The sequence below is a fragment of the Geospiza fortis genome, unplaced genomic scaffold (assembly GCF_000277835.1).
Source record: "Geospiza fortis unplaced genomic scaffold, GeoFor_1.0 scaffold147, whole genome shotgun sequence".
NCBI classification, from domain to species: Eukaryota; Metazoa; Chordata; class Aves; order Passeriformes; family Thraupidae; genus Geospiza; species Geospiza fortis.
Window position 1 is genome coordinate 873,551 of NW_005054372.1, and position 21,823 is coordinate 895,373.

A 21,823-nucleotide genomic window follows, 5' to 3' on the forward strand; every position below is an offset into this window, starting at 1 on the left:
TAGCTTTTGTCAATTAGTGATTTAAGGACTTCCTGAGCCAGATCCTGTCATCCACACTTGTGCTTAAAAGCAAATAGACCTTTCTTCCTTCAATTAATCATTTTTTAATCCATTTATCCAAAACATCCCATGGCAGTGAGTTCCCAAGTCTGATTATACCTTTTGTTATGAAATGACCTTTTGGGTTGGGTTTGTTTGGGGATTTATTTTCACTTGATACTGAATCCCTGCATTATGAAAAGCAGTATGTACTAATCTTCCATTCACCACATTGCTCACTCCTGAATTGATAAACTTCACCCATCAGTCATTTTTCTTCCTACTTAAGAAATTTGAGCTTATTTATCTTTCCTTAGGTTAAAACCTTTCTGTATCTATTTGGTTCCCTTCTGATGTATTTTATATGTTGTCGTTATGTAACTTATTAGAAGGCAACCCAAGCTGTTCAGTGGTGATGAGGTATGGATTTATAAGTTAGCACAATGTCTTTGGTTTCTCTCTCCAATTCCCAGCTGCCTTTTGTCTTTGTTGAGGCGCCTGATCCCTGCCCTGGTTTGTTCAGGGAGCTTAAAACTAATCTGGATACAGCCAAGGACTTCATGTTTCCTGAATGACTCACAGGAGATACTCTGCCTATAAGCAGCAGCTCAGACTGTGGCTGGGTGGTGTGCCAATCCATATCAGTTAAGGTAGAAACTGTGATTTTTACAGAAGCTGACTTGCCAGAGAGGGAGAGGATGGGTTCATATTGTTGTCATTATGCTGATCCTCTCTAAGTTCCATGCCTGTTTTCCCTCTCTCCCCTCCCAGGTGACACAACTCTTAAGAAATGGAAAGGAACATCTTCCCTAAAATTGTTCCTGTTTCTTTTCTGATTCCAAAGGAAAACACCCGAGCTCTGCTTCAGAATATCAATAATTCCCAGTATTACAAAAACAAATCACTTTCTCTTTCTGATTATAAGAAGAGGAGCTGAAACAAAACAGGAAACTGATCCTGACAGTCCAATCTGTTCTGCATGCGTGGAATTCGATTTCAAAAGCCTTCCGAAAATTACACTTAAGGGATGGAAAGTGCTGTGACTTTTGCAGCAACTGAGGAGTTTCATAATTGGCTTTACTAGTTTGAACTACTTTTGGGTTTGGGGGAATGTAGAAAGAAAAAGAAGCTTTAAAGGTCAATGATATGTGCTGGTATCATTGATCCTATGAAACCTTTGGGCATCAGGTCACTTTTCAAGTGTACTGGCAAGTTCCACATATATGCTTAGAAATGTAGCTGTTCAGGAAAACTCTGGAAGGTGATACAAGAAAATCACTGCAGTACTATTGTTGAAGCTTTTAATGAACTTTTTAAAATAAACTTAGGATGTTGTGAAGCACTACTCTTATTCTGAAATAGTTGTTCTTTTTCTTTTTGGAAAATTTGGAAAGAAAATGTAAGTAATTTCTCAGCCTTACTACAAGTAAAGCCAATTCTGCTGTCTCAGAGGGATGGCACAAGCTGCAGTTATTATGTGAAAAAGAATAAAATACTATTTCAGACCAAACTGAAGTGGAGGGATAGCTGCTTTCACAGAATCACAGAGTCAAGTAGGTAGGAAAAGACCTCTAAGACTGAGTCCAGTCTGTGACCTAACACCAGACCATGGCACTGAGTGCTGTGTCCATTCTTTCCTTAAAAACTTGCAGGGATGTGACTCCATCACCTCCTTGTGCAGCCCATTCCAATGTCTCATCACTCTTTCTGTGAAGAAATTCCTCCTAATGTCCAATCTGAAGCTCCCCTGGTGCAGCTTTAAGGCTGTGTCCTCATGTCCTGTTGTTTACCTGGGAGAAGAGACCAACACCCTGTCACCCCCACCTGGCCACAACCTCCTTTCAGGCAGTTGTAAGAGAGTGATGAGGCCCCCCTGAGCCTCCTTTTCTCCAGGCTGAAAGCCCCCAGCTCCCTCAGCTGCTCCTCATCAGACCTGTGCTCCAGACCCTTCACCAGCTCCATTGCCCATTTCTGGACTCAAGTCTGGACTTCTATCCAAGATTGGTCTTGTGAAAGATACCATCTTTTTGTAACCCTGAAATAATATCAACGATAACATCAGACTTTAGTTGGGTGTTTAACTTTATTTCTGCTGGACTTTCTTACCTTCCAGCCCCTCTGCTGAAAAGTCATATTGTATTTGGGCTGCAATACAAAGCCAGCATTACATATTCATTGTGTTTTCTCTGTTTCACTTGATGTTTTTTCTTTTCCTTGAAGATTTTGCCTGGCATTCATCTCATTGCTATCAGACAAAATCCCCTTGGTTTTCTGCCTTTTGTTTTGACCCCCAGCCCTTTTTATTTCCTTTTCTCAGCCCTTGCAAGTGTTCTCTTTCCTATCAGAAGAGACAGCCCTGTGGCAGATGTCTCCTGGTTTGGGGTATGTGATACCCCTGCTTTTGAAGCTGGAGCACCTGGCTGCAGGCAGAGGCACCTCCCCTCAGCTGGGATGTGGCTGTAGCAGTGTCTGCAGCACCCTGGCTGTTCCTGCTCCCACAGCCACCTGCACTTGCAGGGATCCATTGCAGGGAAGCAGGAGGTAAAGCCAGACCTGCTGTTCTCACCAGCCCTGCCAAAGACAGGATTGCTTTCTCAGCCTTTCTTCCACATCAGCCCTTGCAGTCATCTTTTGGCCCATAAATTCACTGCCTTTCTCTGCTGTCTTTTGTTTGCAGCAATGCTGGGCACTCTTTTAGCAGCACCAGACTGGACAGGCTGGGGTTACTGGGAAGCTCCAGAGCTGGCCCATATTCTGCTGCTGCTGCAGACCTGCCTGCATCCTGCTGTGTGCTGACCCATTGCACCCACACTGTGGGAGGTGAAACCCCATTGCTGCTCTGCTGGAGCTGCTGAGCACTCCCTGGCAGTGGAGGCTTCTTGGATGTCACTCCAGTCTCAGCTGAGTTTTAAGGCAGCAGTAGGAGCTTTAAGCACTATGAGTTTCTTTTTAAAGCCTGCTGCTGTGAGGCTGGCATTTAGAAAGTGGAGCCTGAGAAATTGGATCCAATCATTAAAAATCCAGGAACTTTGTTCACTGGGATCAGGGAATTTTTTTTTTTTGTTACAAATAGAGGGGTGGCACAGGGAGTGTGCTTTTTTTTCTTTTCTCTTTCTAGTTTCCAATTGTTGTGCATTAGTCACTGGTGCTGATTAAAGCCCAGCCCAGATTAAATATATTGAGGTGACTTCATTAGCACTGTGTCAAGGAGCAAGAAGGTATAAACTGATCAAATGACACAATTACTGAGTCCAACAATGGGGGCCCATATTTCAGTCATCCCTAAGGTGGTGGTGCTTAGTGGAAAGACTTGTGCAGGAGCCAAGAAAAAAAGGAACAAAAGGTTAAGCCTGGAAGGGTGGAGAAGGGAGGAGGTGGGCACAAAGAGGAACTGAGGAGCTGGCAAAGGCGGTGCAGCTTCTTCTAAACCTGCAGTTTCATGAGGCCACAACTTGGATATGTGTAACTGAAGGCTTTAGGAAGCTGGAAGAATCATGGGGATTATAATATCTCTGGTCCTGACTAGTGTAATGGGGATGCAAAATTTTTTGTCTGTCTTTTGTGTCCTTGGATTAGAGGATGCATTGCATGCAAGTGATGCAGCTCCCAGACATGCACTTCACAGAACATGGAACCAAGTGACTTCCAAATAAAAGTATTTGAGGAATCAATAAAATCAGGATGAGATGTTTGAAAGAAGTGAAAGTACTTGGCCTGGAGATAGCTGGGAGTTTTGAAAAGCTGGTGGTTTTGGAGCAAACTAACTTAGCAGAACCAAAAAGCTTTTATTGAAACTCAACCTCACTTGAACTGTTGATTCTACCAGGGAAGATAAGAGAGAGAAAGAAAGAGGCTGTGTGAACCAAAAGGTCATAGTTAAGAGTGGGCCCATCTGTGATCAGGTGAGTCAGTTTTAGGGCTCCTTCCAGACAGTCTGTCTGAGCCCCTGCCAGGATTTCTGCATGTAGTGGAAAATCTCCATCAGGACAGAATGGAAGAGGCATCCCTGAACAGCTGTCTCTTAAAGCATTGCCCTGCAGTGGGAAGGGTTCCTGCCCTACCGCCAGATGTAGATGCACACATGCTTATGATTTAATCAAATACACACTCTCCTGCTGCATATCTGTACATGGAGTTTGGAGATTCTTTGCAGGCAGTGTCGTGAGCAGCCATGGCAGGGGGTGCACGGCGCCCTTTCTCTTTAGTTTGTTGCAAAAGTTATGATGCACATTGTGTCTGAGGAGGGGAAGATGGCAGGAGGCAGCTGCCTGTGTGTGTGTTCCTCATGTTGTCCTCCCAATGGAGGGAGGGATTGCTCCATGCCTGGGAATGCCTGTGCTTGGCCTGGAGATGCCCCCATAGAGCAGGGCAGGGCTGCCCGCTGAGCTCCACAGGCTGCAGAGGCTCCGTGTGGGAGGGAACTAACACAGCACAGTGGCAGCAAAATGGGCTAGAGTGTCTTTCAGGGATCAACTGGACACTGCATGGGGTTTTCTAATCAGAGTAGTCAGGGAAACAAATGACTTTTACTGTACTAAAAAGACTACAGGTGGTGATTTCCTTGCCTCCTACAATGATGTAGCCAGACTTCCCTCAGTCTTCTGCTCTGCTGTCATATTTTATACTATTTTGTTGAAGTCCTGTGACTCTTAGTCCAATGTTATTGTTGCTATTATTATTATTGTATTTTTTATTTTTGTCCCTAGATTTTTCTTGATGTACAATTTTCAAAGCACAGAGTGGTACTTCAGCTGTGCTTTGTTAACCCCAAGCAGAGCAGAGGGATTTCTCCACATCCAGCTGACAGCTTTTCTCTTTATTCTTTGTATTTTCATGTCTAGTTTATTCACAGCAGCCTATGGCTCAATCCAGCCTCTGATGCTTTTTGAGGAATCAGCCTATTAGTGATTCCTTGTTACATATTTGTGCAGTTTGTTGTCCTCAAATAATGTAAATCTGTGTCTGTACTTGCTGAATTGCCAGCTTTTTCCAAACCATCTGTTTGCCAAAGTCATTCTGATTCCTTTCACCTATGCACTGGCACCTTATTTGCATTTGGGATCTGCATATGTGTTTAATACATCTTCTCTGTCCCATCCCCAAGCAGTAATGGAAATATCTCATTGTTATGTTCAGGACCAGTGTTTAAGGAGCCTTGCTGGTATATTCTCCCACATCAGTTTTTGCACCCCTGAAGACAAAGTTTTTCAGAGTTTATTTACTGAAATGTCATGTGAAAAAGGCATTGAAACTCATTATATTTCATGATATCTACTGTTTCTCTTCTGCTCACTGGGCTGTTGTTACACTGAAAAAGGAGGAAACAAAGAGTCAGCAGTTCAACCATGAGTAGCAGCCAACATGAATGTGTCAAGAATAAATCACCTCCTTATTGTCAGGCACCTAAAAATCATCTGCCTGTTCCTTTGAGGGGAGATTGAAGTTAGTTTGTTGTAATTTTTAAGATGTTTGTCTTTTCTGGGCTTGTGGAGTTTCATCTGTTACTTCCCAAACAAGATTGAGTCTCTCTGGGAATTTTAAAAATTCAACCTTTTTTTTTTTTGTATAAACTTTTTGATGATTAGCAGCAGCCTAGTTACTTTGAAATACCTGATGTATCCCATGAATCCGTAGTTTAAATTCATGGTTCCTTGTTATCACTTGTGCTTGTTGTGCTTTGTGCTCTGTTGCAGCTGGCTTTGGTAGGAACAGCAGGAACTCTGCACTTCTGTCAGGTTTCAGTCCTTTTCTCTCAGTCAGAGTCCAAGTCCTTGCTTTTGCTTTCATCTTTCAGTTTAATCTCAGGGTCCTGAATGTGGTGTGGACACATGTGAGTTTCAGACATACAGTCTAATGTAGTGAGACTGTTCTATCAGGATTTTAACTTGCTGTGCTTTAGGGGACCTTAGCTGTAAAATGGGGCCCTGCATTAGACCTCCCAGGTTTTCAAGGCTCTCTCATTTTCTATCAGTCTGTTAGCTGAGTTTTCAAAATAAGCCTGTGCATTTGAATTGAGGAATTTCTGTAGTCTGCCAAAATTAAGTGGGAGATTTCTTTCCTTCCTCTTCACCATCCATCCCTGCCAACAATGGGCTGTGTCATCTTTCTTATAAACACTTCCAGAAGTGCTTACTTTAAAAGCCATGCTAAGTGTGCTGTTTTTCTGATTATTCAGCACTGATTCCTGAGATAAGAGTCTTTGTCTAGTGTTTTAGCTGAGGTTTTAGTGTCTCCTCTGTACCTCCAAGGGTTATTTATTTATGTAGATCTTGAATACTTTGAATGTGATAGTTAATAAATAAATATATCAAATCCATCTCAAGACTTGGGTCAGAGAGGAGGGGCAGGATAAAAAACAGACTCATTTCTCCCTTTCTTGAGCAGTGCCAAACAGCTCAAGCTCAGGTTAACCCAGGAGACTTGGCAGGCAAGTTGAACCTGAGCCAGTGGTGTGTCCCTTGTGCTGAAGGTGGCAGCTGCTGGGCAGAGCACTGCACCATGTCAAGGGACATGATCCTTCCCCTGTGCTCAGGTCCATCTGGTTCTGGACTCCGCAGTGTGAGACAGACATGGACAGAGTCCAGCCAAGGACCACCAGGGTAGTTCAGGCCTTGGAGCATCCATCAAACAAGGAGAGCTGAGAGCTGGGACTGCCCAACCTGTAGAAGAGAAGACTCAGGGGGACCTTCCAAATGCATATAAATACCTGGTGTGGGGCCAGTATGGAAAATGGATCCAGACTTTTCTCAGTGGTATCCAGTGACAAAACAAGAGAGCAAGGGGGCACTAGTTGAAATGCAAAATTCCATTTAAACATAAGGAAAACCTTTTTTACTGTGAGGGTGATTGAACCAGGAGTAGGTTGCATAGAGACATTGTGGGTTCTTTATCCTTGAGATGGTCAAAACCTGAACTGGCCACAGCCCCAGGCAACCTGCTCTAGCTGACCCTGCTTTGAGCAGGGTTTGTAGAACTACATGATCTTCAGACCTTCCTCTTCCCAAGCTCAGCTATTCTGTGGATTTTGAAAACTTTCCATTGACTGTGACAGTCATAAATTTGGCTTAGGCAAGTAATTCATGCCTAGACCTGTTGTCTTTGTTCAGAAGTTCCAGTAAGTTTCTTTCTGTGTTTCCTTTAGGTGCTGGCTCCATGTCCTTGTCCTTTTCTCTGAAGTACTCTTACATGCAGGCAGAATTTTCCATCATTGATTTAATGGATGCTTAAAAGATATTCTGCTGTTTATTTCCTACAAGTCCCTTCCTTTATGGTCAGTCTTGGCTTCCAAATCCATAAGCTTTTATAGCCTTTTATTGTGTTTCTATTATCCTTTTCCCTCTTTGACCTATCACTTGCAGAGCTGGAGTGGAAATCCCAAACCCCAGGACACACAAGTGATATTTTCCAAACCTGTGGTCCACACATGTTACTTGGAAGAGATTCTGGCTTTTGAATGTGAAGGATCTGCTTACCCTGGAGTCTGAATTTGTTGCTTGCTTTGACTCTCAGCCTCTTGTGTAGATCAGACTCATCTTGACTCATGAGCCATTGCATCAGGAACTGGAGTGATTGCACCAGGGTAAACAGCTGTGTAGCTACAGGTTGTACTGGTTGGGTGCATTGAAGCCCTCAACAGCTTGTTGGTGACTTGCAGGTGGTGTTGCCACTGCAGGTGCTCCCCAAACCCCTTTGTAGCTGAACTTTCACTATTCAAACCATGCCTGCTTGGAAAGAGGTGTTAATGATGTGTTGAAATATATTGGGTAAGGCATGTTTTGAACCACATCTTGTTAGTGGACAGCAAGTGATAGGATGGGGCTGGTTCTGCTGGAGGCTTGCTGTCTGTTCTATAGCTGGGATTTTTAGTCAATATAGCTTTCAAAAGTGGTGAGGGTTTGTGTTTTGTTATTTATATAGTGCATTTAAAAAGTTGCATGATCACTGTAATTATTTAAGTATGCTATCTCTGAATGTGGGCACAACCTTGAACTGCAGCACTGCATCAAGCCCCAGAGTAGCCTCTTCAGCCTGGATACATCAAATCTGTGGCTGCAAAAAAAAAAATGCAAGTGGAGGGAATTTGCTGGTCCTGGCAAAACTGGCTAAGAGAACTTGGGTATAGAACCAGGGGAGGATAAACAGTTCAGGAATGTGGAAAACTATGGAAAAAAGAGCCTCAGTGGAGTTTGTAGCTTGTGACAATATCAAGTGTTTGTACAGGTGACCTGAGGCTGAGATTTTTAGTGTATCCAGTTCAGGGCTTTTTCCATTAAATTACAGGGTTGTCTCGTTGGAATGATGTCAAAACAGTTGCACTCTTTGCACAAAGCTTGTTCTGGTTTGTGTTAGCACCATCTCTATAAACACTTCAAGGTTGTCCCTGTGTTGTCACTTAAGAAATGACAAGGAGAACTTAAACAAGTGACAGCTCTCTGCCTTCCTTAAGTAGAAAGTTGCATAGAGGAGACTGGAACTTTGAAAGTCAGTCAAACATGAGCCATTTAAATATTAGCACTTTTAAGAACATGAACCCCAGCTTGTAGAGGGCTGCTGAAAGTTTCTGAAGAACTGCTGAAGAGTTGCACAAGCCCAGCTTCTCATTATAGACACTGGGGCCCTTTTCTGTGGATGCTGGGAACATTATGTGCCCCTGTGCTTACAGAAGCAACCTAAGAGAACACCTGTTACAAGTTATTGTCTGTTCTTCCTACTTGTTTTTGCATTATTGCAGCAAAACAGAAATATTTGCAGATACCTATAGTGCAGGCATTCTTTTGGGGCTTGGCTCAAAATCATTCAGTTGCCCAGGCTGTGGAAGAGGTTCAGGTATAGATTATGGTGACTGCCTGATCAAGGTTATTGGCAGCTGCTGGGGGTGCAAAGGCATGAGATGACTGCAGGGAAGAGTAAAAGGTAGCACTGGCCTGCCTTTCCAGGCTGTCAGAGTGGCTTTTACTGCTCAAGTGTTTCCCAACCTCGTCACTGCCCAGAGTGTGTAACAAGTGACACTGGTGCACGCAGGAGAGTATGGCAGAGTGTCCTCACACCCTTTTGCAACAACTGCATGTTTCAAGTTCCCCAGCTGTGCTGAGAGGAAGTGGTTATTCAGTCTTGCTGCCATTTCAGGAAGATTAAAGCTCCAGTAAACTTTCCCTGAGAGAGTCACCTGGAAACCACAGAGGTAAAATTTAATATTTGCCCACTGTCTACCAAAGGAGATACCACCAGGAGGAAACTGAGAACAAGGTGGGTGCAAGTTGAGTTGAGAAAGGCCAGGCCAGCGCAGTCCCCACTGCACAGGAGTTACCCTGGCCAGCACACACTATTTTCCCCCTCAGTGGTTATTGTTAGGAGTTGAAGACTGACATTTTGAAAGAGGGGGCGTGGTGCCATGCAACTAGTGTGAGTAGGTGCAACAAAACAAAACCTAAAAACAGTTCACAAAATAAGCTGTCACTCATTCTTTGGGTGGTGAGGTAGTTGTGCTCATCAATTTTTTCCACTGTCCCCAGGAGCTGTCACTGCGCCGAGAGTTTAGGGGATTCCGTACCTGGTTATCAAAGGATAGATCTTGTGTGGGAGGGGAAAGCCTGCCTGCAGCCCACATTGGTTCCTGGTCTCAGCCACAGACTTTATTCTCTAGAACACCCTGGTCTAGTCCATATCTTTGCCTTGGTGTTTCTTTAAAACAAATTATACCTTATTCCCCTTTCCAGACCCCCTCTGCTCAGTGGCAAGTGCTCCGGAGTCATCCTCTCCATTCCTGGTTTGCACATGGCAGAAACCTCCTGGGCCATCAGAGACCCTTCCCCCTTGGGCCAAGAGACCACCAGGCCCCATCTGTGCCCTGTTTATTTTGGGACATATTTTCTTTTCTGTTTATTTTCTCTCTTGCAAGAGGACTGGCCCCGAGAAAGTGCCATGGGGAAAGTGATGGAGCTGAAATGCCTTTCAGTGACCACTCTTCACTTTAATGGAAGAGGTACTTGAAGAAGCAAGAAGGGCAATTGCTTGGTGCTTTTGGGACCCAGCTTGGTGCTTAGAGGCACTCAGCTGGGCTGGCCAGTGTCACAGGCTCTGGGTGACATTGAACTGATGGTGAATCCCCAAGAGCCATTTTTGTGTCTGACTGGGATTGGAATAGGGCAAAAGTGGGTTCTGATAATGGGTAAGTGGACTGCTCCGAAAGGAGAGACTGGAGGATAGGGACACCCCTTATGACAGCAGCCAGGATCAAAGGAAGGGCCCTTTTCCTCCAGAGGTGTCTGCTTCCCATCTGCCTGCTGTCCCTGGGAGTGACACAAGCTCTGTCCTTCCACCTGGGGAGGTAAGAACAGGCCTTGCAGAAGGTGGAGCAGGTGCTCAGTGCTGAGGTCAGAAGAGGAGCTGAGAATCACTAAATTAGATCTGCATCACTGAGGGCAAGCCCAGGTGGTGGGAAGGAGGGGTAGGATGCTCTATTGGACTGTGCTCAGCTGTGTGTGTGAATTGCTTCACATCCCACTGGGTCCCACTTTCTCTTGGTAGGTGATGTTTTTCTTGGAGTGTCTGTGGACCTTTACAGGCCTCCCTGGAGGTCTGAATTTCCCTGAGATGTGGTAGTGATAGCATGAGGGCTGATTCTTCTGTGAGTGTCTGAGCTCCTTTCTTTGCTCATTTTCCCTGTTGTATGAGCTGGGCTCAATTGGTCCAAGATCTGAGCATCTCTCACCTCCCCGCCTGTGAGACCTACAAGAGATGGAGCCCCTGCCCTGTTGTAGCAAGGTCTGAGACCTCTTTCCTGCTTTGCACTGGGCAGGAAACAAGCAGGGCTTTGTGAGCAGGACCAGCCACAGTGAGGCTGCTCCCCGAGCAGGTCTGTATGCCTGTGGCTCTCCTCCCAGCCCAGGGCCCAGCTGGTGGCTGCAGGTGGCTGGCTGGTTGAAATTGCAGCTGGCACAGCCCAGGGAGGGCTGTGGGGGCACAGCTGGAGGGACATGACAGCTCATCTTGCCCTTGGTGCCATCAAGGCCCTGTTTCCATAGTGTAGGATCTTGTCTCAGCAGAGAAGGTAACTGGCTATCACCCAAGTCCAGGCTGCTGTGGAACTGAGGAACTCGCTGTTCCCTTCAGATGTGCCCTTCTGGGCTGTGCAGGGGAATTTTGGGACATGGCTGAAGGAAGCCTGGCCTGTAACAGGAACCAAGAAGCTAAACAAGGCATGGGGTGTTCCAGTGCTGGCTAAAGAGCTGGTGGGGCACACTCCAGGCTGCCTTTGCCCCTCCTGTATAAAGGGCCTGTGATATTTGTGTGTAACCAAGGTATCTGCCTATGAGTTAAAAAAAAAAGAATTAAAATCCTTTTTATGTGAAGACAGATTTGATGAGTACAGGATGGGGGAGGAGGGTCCCACTGCTCTTTCTTGCCTCCCACTCCTTTAGAGAGGAGAGGGTGAAAGCCTCAGGCAAGGAGAGTTCCTGTGACCCTGAGGAGGTGGGCGTCAGCACGAGCAGCCAGGTGCCCTGCTCGGCCCAGCCATCAGCCAGGTCTCCAGAAGCTGTGCTGGAGGGTTGGTCTGGGGAAGGATGGTGAGGCAGTGAGTGTGGTGAAGACTTCTAGAAGGCACCAAAAACACCCCTTCAAAATCATCTGTCTCTTAACCCCCCATCTGATTCAGTGTTCTCCATAGCAGAGCCCCATGTGCCATGGAAAGATCTCCAGCTCCTGAGGGAGGCTCTTGGGCCCTGTTGACACCGTACACTCTTCACATGCTGTGGAGTGTTCCTGTACCAGCAGCCTCTTACTAGCAAGTGTAAAAGGAGGGGTAAAAGGTGGACTAATGAAAAAGGGGAATAACAAACACACTGAGCAGCAGTGGGAGTGGAGACACGAGTGCTGTGCCACTTGGGATGGTTGGTGCCTCCAGGAGCTCCTGTGTCAGCAGTTCCTGCAGCACCCTGTAAATCCCCAGCTGACCTTGCTGGAGCCCTGACCCCCAGGACAGGCTGCTTCAGGGAATGCTTCAGTGAGGTGCTGGGCTGTGTTCTGCCCTCAGAGAAGAATTTGAGGTATCAGGTAAGAAGGCAGGAGAGCTTAGCCTTATGTCCCATGGCTCTGCTGAGGTCTTGCGGGGCTGACCTAGTGCTTTATAAGCCTTTCTTACGCTTTAGGTTTTTAGCTGACACCCTCTGTGTCCCAGCTGATAGCTACTGGGGCATGGTACTATGAAATATTACTACAGCATACTTTGAATTCACATAGATTTTGTAGAAAAAGCATTCGAGACTTCCCTTTTTAGAATGAGAAGCACTGCTGTTCTGAGTATAATGGTGTGGCATCTTGTTTGGAATTTCCCTTGCTTTCTATATATACACATGCAGCGAAGCCACAGGAAATGGAAGTTTAAAAAAAAAAGCATAGAACATAGGTATCTGCTTCTTGAACAAATTTTATTCTTGTAGTTGGTTTTACTATTAGTGAGCACTTATCTTGAGGCATCATTTAAGATTTATTTTAAAAGATGTGACATCCTAAATCATCGAAGCCTGAAGCAGACATGGACTTAGAAGTTGCACGTTATTTGAGAAACCTTTTAGGCTCTGTCCTGCCCATGCTACAAGAAAGAGCATTATTGTTATCTTTTCTCCCTTGGGGCTTTTGGGGTAGGGACCAACTTCTGAGGCTTCTTGCATTTGTATTTTCTAAGATGCAGTGAGTCAGTGTTGCCTACAGCTGCTGTCGTGACTGTGTGCTGAGGGCCCACTTCTGCATGGCAACCAGCAGGGTTATTAGTAAACAGCTTTACTCCAAAATCCCAGCAAAGTGCATTGTAATTAGGTCCAGGAGAAATGAGAACAAGCTTGCCAGCAGCTGGAGATTGTACAATCTGAGAATCTCATTGCTGGTGAGGTGAGACAGATCCTCAGGAGCTGAGTTGCCCTGGCTCTGGATTCAGGTTGGTTTGGAGAGCAAAACTGAGGAATGGTCATTTGGTGGAGGAGAAATTTTAGGAGAAGGGACTAATCATGAAGGTAATTGAACAAATCTATCTTGGCAGCTTTTAATATGTTAATACACATTCCTGCAAGTCCCAGAAGAGGCAGTTATCCTGCCTGCTCTCAGCCTCTGTGGAACTGCAGTGTCTCTGTCTGCCTTCTGTCTGGTACTGGCATGCCACTGCAGTACAGGCAGGGCTCTGAATGAGAGATCTACAGAAGTCTAAACAGGCATTAACTTTGCCTGAAAACAGGGTTCACTTCTCTTCAGTGCCTTTGTTACCAATACAGCTAATAAGGAACTGAGCCCCATCCATACAGTCAGACAGTTTTTCTGTATGATTTCAAGAGTCTCTTGTGTGAGGATGTCTTTCTGCAGTTTTACAGATGATGTGTTTCAGTGAACAAGTGTAGTACAAATGGATAATGAAAGTTCACAAAGTTTATGCTACTGAAGCTCCTTTCACTGCATGCAGTTACTTTCTTACTCATTATGCCTTTATTGCTTTCTTTTAGGAAAGGATCTGTGTTCCTGTTGCTATTCAACCAAGCAAGACACTCTGTTTGGACAACCATGCAACAAGAAGAGAGCACCAGTGTGATGTGAGGCCAGAAGGAGCTTTTCTTAATTTAAAGGGTTCAAAAGTGCTGGAAACTCACAGCCACTTTCACTTGAGTGTTGGGAGAGTGGAGCTGACAGGTTTTATGCATTCTGGTCTGCCAGCTGAGAAATGTGACTGGTGAAGTAGGGGGTGGTGGCAGTTGCTGGGGATGCCTTGGTGTGTATGCTTTGCCTGGTGAGGAGGGGGCAGGTAAAGACTTTGTAGTGTTTTATCAAGAGACCTACCAGTGAATTTAGTGTAAAAGTCAAAGCACTGCATAACAGACAGCTTTTCTTAGGACCAATAGTTTATGGCCCATCATCTGAAGCAAACATTTGCATGTAAGGCAGTGGCAGTTCTTCATAGTGTAACATTTCTTGGTTAAGCCAGAACAAGAAACAGTCATGCTTTTTACCAGCTGGGGGAAAAAAACCCCAAAAACTTCAGTAAAGTCCAACAGCTCTGAAGAGAGGCATTTTTGTACAGAAAACCAGCAGATCTGTCCTACATTTATGCCACAGGTAGTCAAATGCCAGTCCTCATTTATTGCTCTTACTGTTTTGTGTGGTAGCTGTAATCTGTGCTTGATCTGTAACTTTACCTGGTTTGGTTAGTTGGTCCAGTGTTGTCTTTGCTGGAGGTATATCCAAGTTTCCCAGCTCTGAAGTGCTCTCCTTTCCCAGGATTAGTGTGAAACTAACCTCTGCTTTGACTAGGGACTAATTCACAGAATTTAAATCCACAAGAGTAGGCACTATTAATTTTTTGTGTACTGCACATTCCCCTATCTAATTCCTGCATCTATTTCTAATTAGAAATTATTATTTCTTATTCTAGGTCAGTCTATCCAACTATACCCACAGGGATTAACATAAATGGAAACCTATAGCAGATTTCAGCCTCTGATACATATTAAAGCAGTCATCATCTCAATGCAATTAAAAAAAGGTAGTGCCAAGACCTAACTTTATTGTTCTGTTTGTTTTCTTAAGCGTCTTCTAGTGTGAATCAGTACAAAACTCAAGTCCCTGTTTTGCTGTATCAATCACTGGCATTATCATACTGATAAACACTGAAGCTGTAAACCAGGCTTGTCTAATGAAAACAGTCAAAAAAGTAAGATTCGTTTATGCCACAGGAAGTTTAATCATGTTTCTTAGCTTATATTCTCTGGGCTGCATCTGATCTCTAAGACCTTAAAAGGCAATGTAAAAAATGGTCACTAAAAACAAAAACCCAAAACTTTCTGCATGGTTGTGCATGTTGTGTTGGGAAGAACAAGCTGGAAGTGAATGACAGGATTGCAGTCACTTGTAGATTAGATTAAAAGTAACCATTGCTGCATGCAAGCACCCAGGCATTGCTTTTGGTAATATCCCACCTAGGATAAGAGTGGCATAAACCATCACCTTCCTTTGGGGCTGCAACAAGATCCCAAAAAGGAAATAGCCAGGAAAAAATCCACATTCCTTTTGAAATGTGGACTGAAGGAAGCAAAGCAGAAGACAAAAGTGTTGCTAAAAAGTGTTCTTAGAGAAAACAAAAGTAAGTTTAATTATGAAGTGCCATGGTTGCACTAGGCCTTTACTTTCTGTCCCATCCTTAACTCTTGCTCTGACACAGTGAGAAAACAATTTCAGCTTCACCTGGAGCTAAGGCTGCAAAAACCTGTGGCACTTTTATATTTGTACACTTTAATTAATTGCTGATACTTCTTCTCAAAACAGTCCCCTGCTATTTGTTGAAGCTCTCTCAAGTGCAGACAGGATAAGAAGAATTTTGAGTTAGCACTGACATAGTCACATGTGTGTGGCAGGGTAGGGGGTTAAATGTGTTCCTGTGCCTCTGAAATGTCAATCTTTCACTCAGAGATGAGGAGTGATTTTTTTTTCAACGTATTTGAAAATAGTCTGAGGAGCTGGTTATCACTAAAGTAATGAAATAACTCATATCTGAAACCATGACATTTAATTAGCCCTTAGAATAGTTCACTATTTCACATTTATATACTTACACCAAAAGAGATTTTTTGGACCCCTTTTGTAGTAAAGCAAATGCACAATCATTTTATTATAAAAATAATCCTTAGGTCAAATAGGAATACAAACAATAATTACACAAATATCTATTTACAAATCTGTAAGACAGATATTTATGGCACAGACAATATAAATAACCCTGTACCTTGTTTCTGTGCAAAAAAGACAGGCTAGTTTTAGTCAATAACCAGCCCTTTTATGTTTTCTTCACTTCTTCTGATTTCAGTTAAACAGAAGGATTTTCAGATGAGATGTTCAAAAGTTCAGCCTCAAGAGTCAAGAAAATACTTTCGCTTTTAATCCAGATAAAGCACAATAAGATTTTTCCTATCTTCTGCCAAAATATTCCTTCCTGTTCTTCAGCCTACATTTTTTGGAAGAGGAGGAAAATTTCAGATTCAGTAATTTTTTTCATAAGCCATCAGACTGTGGTAGAGAATTAGACCCAAATGAAGTCAAGCTGCACTCTGAAGCTAAACTACCACTGTAGGTTTCAGTTTAGTTTGTAGTAGAATCTCCATTACACTTGCTTTCCTTGTAGCTGTAAAAAATAGTTCTTCAGAAAAACACTTTCCTTTCTCTTGAAGCCTTTCACACAGTCCAAGAGAAGGCTAAATCGAGTAAGAGGTAGATATTGTTCATCCTCCTAATTCCCCAGAGCTCTCCATTTGAATTACTCTGTTTTAGGACTGTAGGAGATACATGTATAGAGCAAGTTTTATGTCTATAAAAGTAGTGATTGACTTACACCCCTCACATCCTGTGGTCACTGACAACATTCAGCAATGTGCTTGAGGAATTCATCACTGAGTTCATCACTGAAAAACCTCATGCAATGAGGGCATCTGAGTTCACCCTGTGCCCTGCCTTCAGATCCCAAGTTTCCATTGTCCCCAGGAGGAGAAGCTTGTTCAGACTGTGAGTTTGTTCTTCTCGTGCCTGTCTGGCCTGGGCTGTTGCCTCGTAGGTGTTCCACATTTGTCTGAACAAACAAACGATTTTGGTTACCAGCGTGATCTCTGAAATGGCTGCTTGTGTCTCTGGAGTCCTAGAAAGAGAAAGAAGAGCTCTTGAAAAAGATGCAAGAAAAATACATTTTCTAACAGGTGATATTTTATCACCTTGATCTGAAACACCACTCAAATATTTATCTGAGGACTTGTAAATAAATTATTTATCAGTCTTTGCAGTGTTACTAATATTGTTGTAAAGAAGGTTTATAGAAAACACAGAATGCAGCCAGTGTGCAATTTTAAAGATGTCAAGAGTCATGACTGTCCTGTGCCTTCTAAGAATTCACCCTTCCAATGTTGATCCAAAAGCAGAAGAAAAAGGGACTGGAAAGGGGTATTACATCTGAACTGGGAAGCATCTCCACCAGAACTGACTATGAAACAACCAAAGTTTTTGATAGCTGCTGAAACTGTTTTAGAAATACTAAGATGTTTTTAAAATATACTTAAAGGTATATTTTAGTCCCAAATCCTGTTGGCATGCTTAAATTAAAGAAGGACCATGCTGCTTTCTTACCTGTCTTCTTGCTAGCTGGAGTTGCAGACATGCAACTTCTGCCTGAAGTTCTTGTATTTTACTCTGTGCTCGTTCTCTGTCTGATCTCTCAGACGTGAAATCGTCTTTATAAACCAGGACCTGAAATAGAATTGTTATGTTAATATTTTATACATTAGAGCATTGGCAGGTTAGATTGAAAAGCTGAGACTGATTCCTTTGTTACTTATTCCCAGAATGTCAGTATTATCTTCTCTATCATATGTGTATTTCAAAGGTGTTTGTATTTCTTTTACAGGTCTTTCATATTCTGCATTAAGGCCAGCAGAACTGCTTGGGGTTCTTTAAGTAGTGAGTTTCCTTTAAATCTGTGTTGGTAAGTATCTGTATAGCCAAATGTGCACAGACAGGCAAATGTCCAAAAGAGAAATCCCTTTTTCCCACCTTGGACTTTCGTGGTCTGGAAAGAAACTAAGAATTCCCATGTGTAGGAAAAAGAAACATAATGACCTGTTGCTCCAGCATTTGTATTCTCTCATTATCCCCTTCACTAGCCTTCTTCATGTCTTCCAGCTCTCTCTTGGTTTTTATGCACTCATTCATTTTCTCTTCCAGTAGTTTGTTTAACCGGAAGATCTCCTTGTGCATCAGGTCAGAATTCCTTTGAGCTGGAGTTCCTCCATGGTGCTGCTCCAGCTGGGACTTCATCTCCTTCAGCTGCAGGTGGAGTCTCTTCACGTACTCGTCCCTGCTCGCGTCGTACTTCTGCCATTTTGCATTTAAATCTTCCACCTGAAAGTTCATCCAGGAGAGGCATGAAGAACAGGGAGACACAAACTTCCAAGCTTTCATAGGCTGTCTAGAATTGCAGGACCAAAATCCTCTAGGGGATAATGTAACATGCTGACTCCACCCCTGAGGGTAAGTCACTGGACAGGAGAGCAGATGATTGTGCAGACTCTTCCCAATCACCCAGCCCAAAGGGACAATATTAAATAATGTGGAAAGGCAGGGATCTAGTGGGCCTAGTGCTGTTCTTCTGGGGTGGAATACTGATCCACAGAAGGAACATGAAAGTTTTCTTCTGCACTGTATTTTTTAACAATAAAAATCCAGTATGTTAGAAATTATGTAATAAGTTGTTCTTAGCTAAGGGAACCAAAACTATGTGCCATGTTGAAAGGACTAAGAAAAACTGTCTTGCTTTAAACTGCCATATAATTACATTAACCAGACTTATCTATTCCAAATTTACTCTAATACAAAATACTTAACAAATATTAATGTGTAACAAAATGAAAGTACTCACGTGAGCTACTTTTTGTTTTAACATCCTGTTTTCCTCTTGTAAGTTGCAGATAAGAGGTTGAAGTGAAGTTTCATTGTCTAAAAGCTGTAATTTTCAGATAAAGTTAGGTGTTACTTTAACATAAAAATCTCAGATGCTGTTAAGTGGAAGTGATCTTTTTTTTATGGGATGTGTAATGACATACATCTAGGTTTTTATGACCTTGGTACTGCTATTAAATAGAGCTCATGGCAACAGCGTTTAAGAGTTTACACAAAGCTACTTGTCTGGAGTGGGAGAACACATGACAAAGGCACAGATATGCCTTCATCTTGCTTTGTTATTACTGTCAATTTTGGGCAGTACTAGGAAGAAATTACTGAGGGGAAAAAACCCTGCTTGCTAAATAATTGACTAAAATGATACCTCTTTTTTACAGTTGTGACATCTGCTTAAAAAAACCCCAGTGTACGTGAGTAATATAGAACACTTTTTTGCAAAATTCCCTAGAATCAGCTAGTAATGGCATCTGAAATTTCTCCTCTTCAACAGGGAAGTCCCCACTGTACAAGGTTAGCTTCTTATTGCATATATCAAAGTCAATCAAGCTTCCTGTCTATCAATTACACGTTAAATATGATAATGCCAAATGCTTCAAGTCCCTTAAAAAGTCCTTTTTTCTTCTATCTACTCAACCCCTATTTCTTACAAGTAACTTTAATCTGAGTTTTCTTTGGAAACACTTCTGGGATGTCTGACAGCGCGGACATGAGTATGTATAGAGTTCATCACAACAGCACAGATGAGTGGTCATGTGGAAAACAGCATTACCATGGTGTAGCAGTAACAGCAAAAGTCAGAATTGTTCATTTTTGTGAGAACTGTCTGTAGCACCCTACTCACTGCTCTGATCTGTTACTAGAGGCAGCACTGCTGTTATTTCCTTGTGGTGTTTTAATGAATTACCTCATTTTAATGAATGTTTAATGAATGACTCTCAGCCATCAGGACTTCTGGAACAACAGAACAATGATCTACCTTTACCCCATGCTGAGAACTTTTACTGAAGCCTCAACAGCCATTAGCAAAGTACACCAAAATCCAGGTGTTTCTTTGTGCCCTGCAGTAGCACTTCTGACACTGTCCTATTATGAAGCTTTTTTTTTAAACATCCCCTTGAAGAGAAGCATTGCCCTGCACTCAGAGGCCAGGGGGAATCCCAGAGCAAAAAAAAAAGGTAAGACACCTTGACTCATATTCCACGAACCAACTTTCTGTAGGGCTGTACTACGTGGGCAAAGCCAAATCCTGATCCGAGAAGACCACATGTTACACAGTTCTTAATATAAAAACTACTTTGAAATATCTCTACTTTCTTTTGTGATTTTGATACTTTAATAAGCAATCAGAAGAGACAGGCTTCAAAATCACAGCACCATCTAGTGCTGCACAGAAGCAGGGGTAGTATAAGGTAGGTACTGTCTGCTGTGTATTGAGGGAAGAACTGTGACCATGGAATTGCTGAGGTTGGACGAAACCTCTCAAGTTCTTCTCCTCTCCAAAAATAAGCCTCTGATGATATGGCCAAAGTTGAAGTGGTAGACAACTGCTTCCATCCTAAATTTCAGATACACAGAATTGTATACCATTGCCCTGGCAGTCTTAACACCCTACATGAAATTATTTAAAGGGCTGTTCTCACCATTCCCCAGTTACAGCTATCCTACTGTAATTAACATCTCAGAAGCTAATAAGATTTCAAAGACACACACAGTAGCTGTTAAGAATACCTGATTAGATCTCTCTGTAGGTATCTGGTCATCTGAATTCCCCTTCTCTTTTCTTTGCTTCTCTTCTAGACATTTTGCCAGATGTTGGCACATTTCTGCTGTGGATGCTAATTTGCGTTGAAGCTGGTGAGTTTCATCAGTGAGTGAACGGCACAAAACATCACTGGTGGCCTGAGCCTTCTCCCTCTCTGCCAGAGTCTTCTGCAGTCGTAAGATTTCTCTCTCCTTTTCATATGGAGGCTGATTTATCATCTGCTGTATCTCTCCATTTTTCTCCTCTAGCTGCTGATTCAACTTCTGCACTTCCTAAACAGAGGGGGGAGGGGAAGTTATTTAAAAGCAAAATAAAGTCAAAAGCCAAAATATATCTTAGACTTCAATATTGCAGTAATTCCTTATTGCTCCTGCACTCATTGCAAAGTACTTAAAAAGTAGATCAAATCCATTTCATTTTGGTATGTTCACAAGACCTTGGAACTGTTGGATCAATCAATCAAGAACTGCCTCAGGCAGCCATGCAAACACTTTCTAATCAGTAGAATGGAGGAACAAGCAGCAAGAATTCAGGAAGATTTTATGACTATACAGCAGCAACAAAAACAAGAAAGAAAGTAACTTAAGATGAATAACTGTGGAGACTGAAAAATACTTACAGGTACACTAAACTACCAGATAATACAGATTTTTCTCAAAAGAAAAAAAGGAACTGTTAAGTCATCAAATCCAGTAAAGTGTATTCACTGCCTGGCACTGTCACAAGGAGAAAACAGAGCAAGTTTCCCACCTAGGAAAGGATGGGAATGGTAAGGTAAGGACAAGCAAGCAGTAAAGAAAATCCATGTGGGTGGCAGCAGTGGCTCTAGTTTGGGCACAGCTGACTCCCAGGTACACAAGGGGGTCTGACACGCCCCTAGCAAACAACTGTGTACTTGGTTCTGCATCTCCTTGTCCTGTTGGGAGCTCTGTGGGATCATCCACACTGCATTAACATCTCTGCAGGTGTTTTGGGAAGGAAGAAGTTTGCTTGGTGACTGGTGCAAACCACCTGTATTTCCATGCACCTGAAAGGCACTGGTTCTGGCTTTGTAAACAAACAAGCTGGTACCAGAAACCTCTGCAGCACTGCTCCTCCAGAATCGAGGATCTCTGGATGCCAGTGCAGACCACGAGACAGCTCCAATCCCAGCTCTACCATTCCAGTTCTCAGGAGTGCTAATAGAGCTGTAAATCACTGGGAACACACTTTGCCAGCACACTGGCATCTGGCTTCACAAAAAATGTCTTTTTTTTGTTGTTGTTATTATTTAATGCCAATTATTTCAGTGTTCTGATGGGGCATAGCACTTTATTCTTTCAAGAAATAAACATTGACATAGATAAACAGCACTTGTTCTTATTACTGACATTTACATTCTTTAGCTTCATGCTGAATGCTAAACTTCCCCTTTAAAGATATTCAGCATCAGCCTTTCAAATATGCTTAAGTACCATAGGTTTGTCATCTGTCTGCAAAGTGTCAGTGAGATCATCTCTTATAACAAATTTCCAAACATGAACTTTTTAATATGTATTTTAGGTAAGT

At 43.0% G+C, this 21,823-nt stretch overlaps 1 protein-coding gene across 1 annotated transcript; it reads right to left on the reverse strand.

Moving 5' to 3' along the window:
• Positions 1-15,558: 15,558 nt before the first annotated feature.
• Positions 15,559-20,561, reverse strand: TNIP2 (TNFAIP3 interacting protein 2). The gene is made up of 5 exons (XM_014308536.1): positions 20,242-20,561; positions 18,473-18,556; positions 17,674-17,955; positions 17,185-17,304; positions 15,559-16,702 (listed from the first exon to the last, which is right to left on the reverse strand). The coding sequence occupies exons 1-5, from the start codon at positions 20,491-20,493 to the stop codon at positions 16,421-16,423; spliced, it is 1,020 nt and encodes a 339-aa protein (XP_014164011.1). The 5' UTR covers positions 20,494-20,561; the 3' UTR covers positions 15,559-16,420.
• Between the last annotated feature and the right edge of the window lie 1,262 nt (positions 20,562-21,823).